Source organism: Castor canadensis, chromosome 15, assembly GCF_047511655.1.
Source record: "Castor canadensis chromosome 15, mCasCan1.hap1v2, whole genome shotgun sequence".
Lineage (NCBI taxonomy): Eukaryota > Metazoa > Chordata > Mammalia > Rodentia > Castoridae > Castor > Castor canadensis.
In genome coordinates this window covers 80981896-80993143 of record NC_133400.1, presented here as the reverse complement: position 1 = coordinate 80993143, position 11248 = coordinate 80981896, and the positions used below count along the sequence as shown (strand labels likewise).

At 43.9% G+C, this 11248-nt stretch overlaps 1 protein-coding gene across 2 annotated transcripts in view; it reads right to left on the bottom strand.

Moving 5' to 3' along the window:
* Fam171a1 (family with sequence similarity 171 member A1) overlaps positions 1-11248 on the bottom strand; it is a 120758-nt gene that overhangs the window by 26213 nt on the left and 83297 nt on the right. For both annotated transcript variants that reach the window (XM_020171582.2, XM_074056602.1), the window contains 2 exons: positions 8003-8161; positions 2472-2648 (listed from right to left, as the gene is read on the bottom strand). In XM_020171582.2, coding sequence (XP_020027171.2) covers positions 2472-2648; positions 8003-8161 — 336 coding nt within the window. The remainder of the gene's footprint in view (positions 1-2471; positions 2649-8002; positions 8162-11248) is intronic.

The window sequence follows — 11248 nt, the reverse complement described above, 5'->3', positions numbered from 1 at the left end:
CAGGAACATAGAAGAAGGTGAGGTCACCTGGTTCCACAACTGGGCAGCTGCTGTTGGACTTAGTGATATTCATTTCAGGAGACAGAGTGGCTGAAGAGGGACCCCAGAGGCTGAGATGTGAGATGCATGTGAAGAACAATCTCTCAGGAAACCTGGGCCTGGGTGAGTGGTTTGCATGGCACCTTTCACAAAGCAGGGAGACCTTTGTCTGATTCATATACTTTTAGGTGTACTTGGCATAGGCCAGGCACTGTAGTAAGGTTTTTTTTCTTTTTTCTTTTGGTGGTACGGAAGTTTGAACTCAGAGCTTTGTGCTTGTGAGGCAGGCGCTCTACCACTTAAGTCACACCTCCAGCCTTTTTTTTAACTCTAGTTATTTTGGTGATAGGGTCTCACTTTTTGTCCAGGGTAGTCTGGACCATGATTCTCCTATTATAAACTTTCTGCTGTGGCTGGATGAGAGGCACACACCACCACGTCCAGCTTTTTTCCATTGAGATGGGTCTCACAAACTTTTTTTTATCTGGGCTGGCCTGGAATGGTGATCTTCCTGATCTCAGCCTCCCAAGTAGCTGGGGTTATAGGCTTGAGCCTAGTGCCTGACTGTAACATGTTTCTTAACAAGTACTAACTCATTCACTCTTGAGAGAATTTTATGTGTCCACTTTGCTAGGCTGTAGTCCCCTGATATTTAATTAAATATATACAAATGTTGCTCTGAAGGTAACTTTTTGGATGAGATTAACATTTAAACCAGTAGACTTTGAGTAAGGCTGATCAACCCTCTGAAATGTGGATGGGCCATATCCAATCAGTTGAAGGAATTAAGAGAAAGAATGAGGTCTCCAAGATGCAGAATTCATCAGATTACCTTTGGATTTCAATGTCAATCCTCAGCATATCTAGTCTGCCAGCTTACCTTGCAATTTTGGACTTGCCAAGCCTCCTCAATCATGAGAACCAACTCCCTAAAATCAATCTCTCCCTCTCATCTCTCTTTTTCTCTGGAGAATCTTTAATACACTTGCCATAACAACAGCAGGCATTATTATTATCCCCATTTCACAGCTAGGAAACTGATGCAGAAAGGAAAGGTTGAGCGACTTGGCCAGGGCTGCACAGCCAAGGTGGCAGAGCTGGGATTCCAATCCATGGTGTTCACAGTCCCTACACTTCCTCATAAGCTCCACTTCCTTTTCAGAGGAAGGACCCAAGTGTGTTTGGGTCCACACTTGTGTGCTTGCCCAAGGGAGGGCAAGCAAAGAGAGGCAGGACATATGGAGAAGCAGTCTCTGCAAATGCATGAGTTCTTGTGAGTGAGAAAAGAAGCATATGTGATTTGCCCAAGGTGGGACTTAAGAGTTTTGTAAGTAGCAGAGTCCAGGCTTTAAGAAGCAAAATACCTGCAAGCTCTTTCCATTTTCCTTCCTACCTCTTTATCCATCTCCTTCCTCCCTTCAGAATTCTGTTTCTTCTGAGATTCTGTCACACATCCCCATGTTGCCTCTCCTGGAGGCTGAGTGCACCTTGTGGCCTGACTGTGACCAATTTTTAAGTTATCAGGTACACACACAAGCAATCAAGTGGCCGTCTTCCTTAGTGCAGGGCAGGATATGCTAACACAACAATCCATCTAACAACGTCAAGCTTAATACATCTGGGAAAATCAGTGTAGTCCTCACAAATAATTATGAGGCGCATTAATTACCTGGAAGGCTAAACAAAACAAAATCTCTTAAAAGCCCAATAAGCATCTATGTTCAACAATTCCTAGAACTATGTTATGACTGACTCAGGAATTAAGTATCTTTAGAAAATACACTTGGTGTAAAGAATCTGCCAAAAGCAAACTGCCATGTTGGAAGCAGCTTTATGGAGAGGAACATATGACAAGGAAGTGAAGCCCCTGGGAAGGAACTGAGGCCAGCCCACAGTTATGTGAACGAGTCCTGAAGCACACCCGCTACTCACAGCTGACCCTTGCTTGAGATGACCAGAATCTGGCAGACAGCTTGGCGGCAGCCTTGCTAGTGACCCTGAGTTGGATCCAGTTAGCTCGGATGTGCCTGGATTCACAACTCCAGACACTGCAAGACAACACCTGACAGTGTGAAGCTGCTAAATTTTAGGGTAATTTGTTACATGGAAATTGATAACTAATACATAGATGCATAGTGAAATGAGTAGGATGAAATTCAAAACATATCAGAGCTTTTCTCTAAGTAGTAGGAATCATGAGTAATTCGTATTTGTTTTGTACAATGTTGGCAAATGTTTTTCCTTTTGCCAGAGACAAAAAAGATGACTGATACTACCTTTGGAGAATAAAAAGGATAAAAATCAGGAGGGCCAGTTTTAGCTCTTATAACCTTTAATGATGTTTTCCAAGTTTATTAGCTTAAATGTGCAATCCCCTCTCCCTCCCAACAAATATAGATTTCCAAAGACAGTGCCTGAGGATTCCTGCTTACCCAACTTCTGGTCAAACCGCCATGCTGCAACATAGGCATTGTGCCTCAGAGTGCTCTGTGTGGCCAAGGGCACAGTGACATAGATGGGACCATCCACCAGCACTGGTGTTCCATTACTGCTGAGCAAGTGCACGCTGACAGCTGTGACTGGAGTCAGGTCGTACCTGGTGCTGTTTCCTAGAAGGAAGAGGCACTGTCCATCATGGGCACACAACATACCTGGGGCCAGGGAAACCTGCAGAAAAACAGTCACAGCTGCCGCTCCCCAAGTAGAACCTCTGATATGCCAGGGATTAAAACTTGGACTTGAGGTTTATTCATCTATAAACCTCACCACAAGGTCAAAAGCAGGTCAGATCCTTATTTTATGAGGAAACAGGCTTAGAGAGGACAGTAATGGTGGCTGCCTGAAGATCATCCACTAGTTACCAGTAGAGCTGGGGCCAAGCTCAGGTTTGCCAATTCTAACTAATGTGCTTCCTTTCCTTCCAAAAAAAACCACCAAAGGGAACGGCTTTTCGGTAATGCAATATGAAGGCATAGGTGGAAGCTACTGGAAATAACTTCTATATAAAATGAGCCCTGTGTTATAACGAACAATACATAACAGCACAGAAAAAACAGCAGGTCACTAGAACTGTGATCCTCAGCCTCTCCAGTAGCTTCAGATGACAGGAGTGTGCCATGGTGCCCAGCTATTTATTTATTTATTTTTGGTGGCACTGGGGTTTGAACTCAGGGCCTCATGCTTGCTAGGCAGGTGCTCTTACTTCTTGAGCCAGTCCATCATCCCTACAGATTTTTTTTTTAAATAGCAAATTTCTTCAAGGATTGCTTCAAAATACTAATTTACTTCTGCCAAAAAGTATATTGAAACTTGGACTTGAAATATTTATGAGTTATTTTAGTTGCCATTGTTATTTTGGTCTTTTTAAAAGGAATTTAATACCCCCAATTATTCTCCATTAGAGACCTTTTATCCAAGCCAGGGTTTTAATGACTGTGTGCAGACAAATTAGAGAATGCTTATGAGAGTAATATTTATTCACTTAAGAAATCCCATTTAGATTTTTCTTCAGTGAAATATGATACCACAAAACATTTTGTCATAATTTTATATATTTCCTTAAACAGAATGATAAACATAGTAATAAAACATTTAAGCTGCATTTGAAAACAATCTATAGGATTTTTTTTTTGAGACAAGATCTCACTAGGTAGCTCAGCCTGGTCTAGAACTCTCAGTCCTCCTACCTCAGCCTCGTGGGTGCTCCAGTTCCAGGAATGCACCACCATACCTGGCTCCAATCTACAGGATTTTTTACTCAGCTATTTATATATTAACTTATTGACCTGAGCTAGTGCCAACCCTTCAATTTGGGTAAATATAAACATTTAAAACAAATCTAGTGAATTTTAAGAGTTTCAACAATGATTGAATAGCTAAATGCTTCATGAGCAATTTCTAAATACTTAATGACAACAGTACCTTTCATCATTTATACTGCTTCTCAATGAAGGAAAAGGTATGAGAAGAGAGATTTCATTGAAATGTCTAAGTTGCAATCACAGATTCAAGTTCAGAAATCTTTTAGTTTGGCCATCTTATTTCAAGATAAAGAAAACCAAAACCCAGAATTTCCCATGCTTCTATTTAAAACTTTTCATATATGTGCCAAATGCTTAAAGGTGATGCCGAAGCAAAACCAGGTCTACCATGTGTGATTCTATTTTGTTTACAAGATGTAACTTAAAACTACAGAGACATTAAGAAACTTAATGGATTCTGTATAAGCAACTTAGAAGTAATATTTCCCATTAGGTAGTGCTATTTTCTTTTTCCTTTTCTTTTTGGTGGCACCGGGGTTTGAACTCAGGGCTTGTATTTGCTAGGAAAGTGTTCTACCACTTGACCCATGCTCTTACCCTTTCTGCTTTAGTTACTTTTTAGGTAGGGTCTTAAGCTTTTTGCCTGGCCCAGCCTCAGACCACAACCCTCCTACCCATACCTCCTGTGTAGCTGGGATTAAAGGCATGTGTCACCACACCTGGACCAAGAGCGCTGTTTTCTTTCATCAAGTCCTATGAGGATATTTGTACAAGGAGGCAGCAGGTAGGTACAGAAGAAAGCATTTTCTTTCTACTCCCTCATCACCTTTCAGTTCTCCTTTGCCATGATCCTGCACTTCCCTGGTCCAGGGAGATGGGGGTTCTAGTACCAGATCTGCCACATGCTACCTATGTGAACCCTGGCAAGTTACTCTGATCCTCCAGGGATATTTTTCTTATCTTTACAATGAAGGAGGGTTGATGAGATGTCTTCTTGGGTGTATGGCTGTAAATATTCTCAGCAAGTAAACATTGCAGAAATGAGCAAACTAATCAAATGCAATATGCATTGGCTTCCTGTCATTAAGTGTTCCTTTAAAAGTTCTCTAGCTGCAGCAGGGTATCACAGCACAGGTCTGTAATTCCAGCACTGAGGAAGGAGAATCCTCAGTTCAAGGCCAGTGTGGGCTACAAAGGGACACTGTGTCTCAAAAAAAGTTCTCTACCTGTCTTAAGACATTGTAGGTAATTGCCTCTGCTTCCTGGAGGGACCTTTATTCAGTGCTCCATTAAATGCCTGCTCCAACTCTGCCTTCCCCATGTCTCTCCTGCTATTCTCTCACTTTCTGAAATGATTCAGACTTTATGGGATAAGATATTTTCCTTCCATTCTCTGTTATGAATTTCTGATTCTGCACAAAATACAGAGTTCTGTATATAATTAGGCTTTCCTTCCTGTCCTATCTTGATGTTACCTGGCCCTTTATGCATAAACACAGGCAGGTGTCAGGCCAAAGCAGCAGGGGGTGGGGGAAGCACCACTAAATGGAGTAAACCGTTACCATCTAAGGCCTCTGACTAATTGCTTGCCTATAATACAAGTGGTCCTGCTCTGCCATCCAGGGTTCTGTTTGGCTTTGCATGCTAGTACAGGGTTGAGCATCCCTGATAAAAACCTGAAATCCAAAACGTTCTGAAATGCAAAATTTTCTAAGTGCCATAATGTTAACTGGTGAAGTCTATGATAATATTCCAAAATCCAAAAACACTCCAAATCTAAACTACTTCTGATCCTAAGCATTCTGGAAAAAAGAGAATCAACCTGCACCAACTTTTGGGGATTACAAGAACTGTCATTTTATTGACTCCTCTCTGTCTTTTGGAAGTTATCAGTGGAAGTGACTTCATTAAGCCCATGTGGGTGGGAATGCCATGGGGCAGTTCTGTGCTTTCTTAGCAACCATGGGAAGAGTATGATGCTAGAAGACCTGCTTGTAATGCCAGGGAGCTCCAGAGCAGAGGGGCTGGAAAAAGCAAGCATGGTAGTGGCTGAAATCTCCATGTGGCTGCATTTCTCTACCTACAACCTGATCCTCTCTCTAAACTGGACGCAAATGCCCTCATGACATTCCAACAAAACCTCTTCCCTTCCTGATCTCCTTTATGGCTTCTCTGTTTCCACCCATCTTCATTGACCTCTAGTCATGACTGGTCATCTCACAAAGACCTGTCTGGTCCTAGCTCTCCTCAGCTGTTATCTCTTAGATGCCTTTTATAAAACAGGAGGCAAGTGACTGGGGGCAAAAGAGAGGAGGCTGTGTGCAAACTCTGACTGGAAGCCAGCACCAGAATGATGAGTACAGGGCTGCTGTGTTCCAGGCTCCTGGTAGGTCTCTGGTAGGTCTCAGAGAAGGTGTGGTCCTTCCTAGGGCAATTTATCAGCTATTTCAGTGGAAGAGACATTTAATGTCACCTTCCAAAGATCTTCTCTGTTCTCTCTGAAATAGAATGATTTTAAAATAAAATAAACTTCTCTAAAAAAAAATCAATAGTCCCATGTCTTTGTGTTCTTCCACCGGCTTTCTCAGATTTCATAATTTATTCAAGAGCTAGCAGAAGCGGGACACAGAAAAATTAATGAGCTCTGAGGAATGAGGTTATCCCTCGGAGTTGGGGTTTTATGAACCTGTTCCATTTCGTCAGGGAGACTGAATTGGGGTTTTATGAATCTGTTTCATTTTGTCAGGGAGACTGAATGGAGGTTATGATGGTCGCAAACTGGATGTCACCAGGCTCCTGAAGCAATGCTAACACATTCAAAGTAAAAGTCAAGACAGTTTCCCAAGAATGTTTGGTGAAGATGACTATCATCCATCTGTCTGGTGGCATACATCATCAGCATACAAAACTAAACAAAGAAACATTTCTCAAAATAAATACTGCAGAAGGAGGAAAAAAGAGGAAGAAATCACCAGGTTACCTTATCTCAACCTGAAATTTATGAACTCCCTACAAAACAGATTAAATGTTTCAGGTTTTCTTTTTCAGAATCATCAGTTTGTAGTGGAAACAAAGAAAAATTTAATAAAAGTGTCCCCAGGAAATGCAGTAACTTACCTAGCAGGAATTAACCCCAAACAGAGTCTGGTTTCCAATTTTATGCTGTGTCTAGTGTAAAATGTGGGGGAGACAAGGGGGAGCAGGCAAGGAAATGACTCAGAACTCCAGAATCCTGGCACCTCTCCTGTACCAGGAGGACTGGGGACCATGTTATCTCCAAGTGCTGCTGGATGTGAATGAGGCAGAGGGCACATATCTGCAGTCTTTCTCTGATAAGCATTATCACCAATGTTCTGGCTGGTGGCTTTTTGTTTCTCTGATCTTGTAGCTCCATGTGTCATGCTAGAATAGTGATGGTGACAGAGCTGACTTAGACATCTGCCAGAAGAAGATTCCAAATCAACTTCAAAGCCTGGCCACTCTTTGACACTCCAAGGCAACTTCCCCTCCCCCTTTGGAGGCTTTTCCAATCCCCTTTGAAAGGAAATAAAGGCAGAGATAGCAAGTGCCGGGAGAGGAAAATGTGGGGAAAGGCTAGATGGATGCACAGTAGAAAGCATTTGCTGCCTGCTCCTGGGGGCTCCCTTTGTGACGGGGCATGGAACGCTGTTTGCTTATCTTGGGATGAAACTGAGGACCATCCCTTTCCCTCTCAGCCCTGGCACATGGTGGGTGGGTAGGTGTGGCTACGTGTCTCCTCTAGGGCAGATGGACAGGAGGCTGCTCTGACACCAACCACATATTCTGGGGGCAGGTGGAATGAGGCGGAAGTCAGAGGGGGTAGAAATCCCCTAAGTCTGATCTCATACTTTTAAAGAATAACAATTGCAATTGAATTGAAGTATTTAGTCAGCTAAGGAGAGCTCATAGAAGGCTGTTGAAAATAGCAGAAAGGCTCAAGGAGACCAAGGAGAACTCAAGGAGAACTGCTAAGATGCAGTTCTGTACTGTTCAGACTTTAAATTCCTAGCTGTGCTGTTGGAAGATAACAGTATCAATGCTCTTGAACCTGCAGAAAGAGTTCTCATCAGAGCCCTTCCCCTGTTTCATCCTAACACGTTTAGTACCATCCACATCTAAAGTCCATATATAAAGAATAAAACCTAGAAGCCCTGTCTGGAAAGAGCAGAGACTTGAATTACCTGTCCCATTTCCATCCAGTCCTCGCAAATAGGGAAAACTGTCCACCTCTGACGGGGAGCTGGTGGCTGTGAGAAAGGCGGTCAGGTCACTGTAGCTGGTGTTCTCAGGCAACCTCAGGGCTCTTCTCTGGAAATGAACTCGAGGCTGTGGCCGGGTACCTGCAAAGGTTAACCTCTGAGTTACTTCCCCAAGGAGCTGTTTCCATCTTAGAAAACCAAGAAGTGCATCTCTATGGTTTCCACATGCCTCCTCCACCCTGCTCCTTCCCACATCTCCTCCCATCCTTCATTCCTCCAGGACACAAAGATGTGACAACATGCTATTATGGGGCAAGAAATAATAGCCCATTGTCACACTTGTTTTGACACAGGATGTTGTTTAGGTTTTTAACAAAAAAGCTTTTTCCAAGTTCTATTTGTGAGCAGTCTTTTCACTGCCCAGCATTTGACTATGCATTGGGTCACATTTTGGGAAAGCCCAGTGTAGATGACAATTAATTTCTTGACATAAACAATACAACAGATAAGCTTTAATACTGCTACAGACCCATCCTTCATCCCCCCTGGGAAAATCTGGTTTAACACCACAGAGCAAAAGGAAGCAGGCAAGGGGATCAATGAACAGAGTTGGAAAGAATTGCACACAAGAGCCACCAGTATGAACTCTTTCCTCCTGTGGGAGCTGCCATCTGGTATCCCCTCTATTCCTCAGGGGTGCTTCATACTCGTGACAGATTATGTCACAGATTTTATGCTGAGACTTTTGAAATGATGCAAAATGATGCAAAATCATGCTCCTTCCCAAGATCAGCTCCTTTGTGAGAAGACTGGGTTCACTCAGACAATTGTTACCTTGTGATGTCACCTGCAACTTACCTTTCTCCAGATGTTGTTATGACTGCAAAGCTTGAATGCTTTTTACCTAATGCTGTGGTGACAGTCACAAGGTGCTGTGCGTGACAGCGGTCACAGTGCTAAGGAATTCTGCATAAGCCTGGCAAAACTCACTAAGACAAAAGTCTTATATGTCCTACTCCAGCTTGAGGAGTCCCAACTTATGGCTGTCCTTGTGTATCAGACTGGCCCAGAACAGTCAGGGTCCCCTTTAACCCTGGATCAAAGCGGGACAGCCTGTCTAGAAGACTGAGTCCCAGGCAAGCCCCATAAGGCCAGCCCTGTGTGGCCTGGAATCAGGCAGTTCCAGAGCTCCAAGGCCCTCTTCCTACAGGTGAGGGCATGGACATCCAAACAGCTTACAGATGGACTTACAGACTTATGTCTGGAGCAGGCTGCCTGGAATATGTATGATCAAGGTGGTAGAAAGTCACAATGTTCTCTCCACCTTCTAAAAAACACTGGCCAATCGTCCACTCTGAAACCCAAGCCAGGCCCAGACTCCATGGAGTCAGTGGCCAAAGTCATACAGTCCTGTCTCAGGCTGGTCGCCTCCACTGAAATGCTCTGCACACATCCATCTGTCTAATGCCAGACCATCTACGCCCTGACTTCAACCCTCAAACAAATGCACAGTGAGGTGCTAGCTTTGTGGATTTTCTCTTCTTCTTAGTTTGAGTCTTCTTTTCCTTCAGTTTTATAAGCATACCGAGGTCTCACTCTGCTTTCTCCCTGGTTTGCATTGATTCCAAACTTCTTGCAGTCCTACAGATACCACGGGCTGTGTTGGGAGCTCCTTTCTCACACTTTTTCCCACTGGGCCAAACATGCTGCTTGCTTCTTTCATTCTCTGTTTCTATCCTGCCCTCTAAGGTGGAAAGTCAAAGTCAACCCTCTCCCTTTTCATCTCCTCACTCAACTAAACAACAGCACTCCCTGCTTCTATTATTTTTTTCAATGATGAGGAAATGCACTTTCTCGAGTGCTTTCAGTCTGAACAATGCTGCTGGTGTTATTTAGTTCATATGCCCAGCATAGGAGCCTAGATTTCACATAGTGGAAAAGCAAAGACTCCACTAACATGAAGAAAGGAATGGTGTATCTAAAAGTGACAGACCAAAGGGGAACCTGGGCCTCATAAGGGTCAAGGCAGAAGGCAGAATCCAAGCCTGTTACACAAAATGGACGGGTTATGTGTGCCCCTCTAGGCCTCTGCATAGCTCCTGTGAGATGGGAAGGTTCAGATCTGTATACAGGCTCCTTTGCTGCCAGGTAGGGACAGAAACCTAGTCAGACTGCTCCAAGGAAGAAGAAGGATGCTGAATGATGGGGCGGGGGGCAACTCATATTGAACCCAGAACACAGTCATTCAAGCCTTACTGGGCTTGTCTGGGACCCAGAGAATCAAGGCTCAGGGCCCCAGTGTCTTGTCTCCTTCTCCTTTTCCTTTCCTTTCCCTTCCCTCTTCTTCCCTTCCCTTCCCTTCTCCCTTGCCCCTTTCTCCCTCTTCCCTTCTCTTCCATTTCCTTCCCTTCCCTTCCTCTCTTCCTTCTTTCCTCTCTGTCATCCCTTCCATTCCTGAACACAGCATGTATATTGCATGCACCTTGGTGGGAGATGCATCTTTCCCCTTCCTCTCCCACCCTACCTCTTCCCCTGCTGCAAGAAAATGTGGTTGCTGGCCAGATGTCCAGGGTCTGTCTGTGGTGTCTGGGGTGGGGTGGGGGAAACCTAGGGATTACACTGGGGCAGGTTTGTGAGAAAGGGAAGTGGCTAGTTGGCTGAGCTGACATATGCAACATGGATGCTGTCTGCTGAGGGACCCAACACACCCCCACAGAAGAGCACAGGCAAAACCTATGGTTGGTGAAATGAACCATGAGACATCCTAGGAATCTAAAAGTATAGACTATTCTAAGCTTTGGCATAAACAAAATCTAAATGAGTATGTGTGGGCCTGGGGGAGTGGTTGCGTTCCTCAGCCTGTCTTCATGAATTAAAGTTGCTAAGTTTTCACACAACTGGGTGGGAATGGAGGCTGAAGAGTGGACCAGACTGCCTATCATTGCTGCTTGCCCCTGTCTTAAATTCCCAGCAGCTGTTTCAAACTTCCTCTGTTCTTCTCAAACCCAAATGCTTAGGTCCTGCATTACTGAAAACACTGGGGCCTTTACTTCATCTCTCTGCACCTCAAAAGCTACTTTTTCCCTCTTTTCTTCTGCTCCATGCTAACTTATTTATTTCAAGGCATGACCATCAACTATTCTTGCCTTTGTCAACAATCTCTTTGTCTGTAGGCTTTTTCCTAAGCACCAATGAATATACTTATTTCTTCCCCAGCTAGAAAAATCA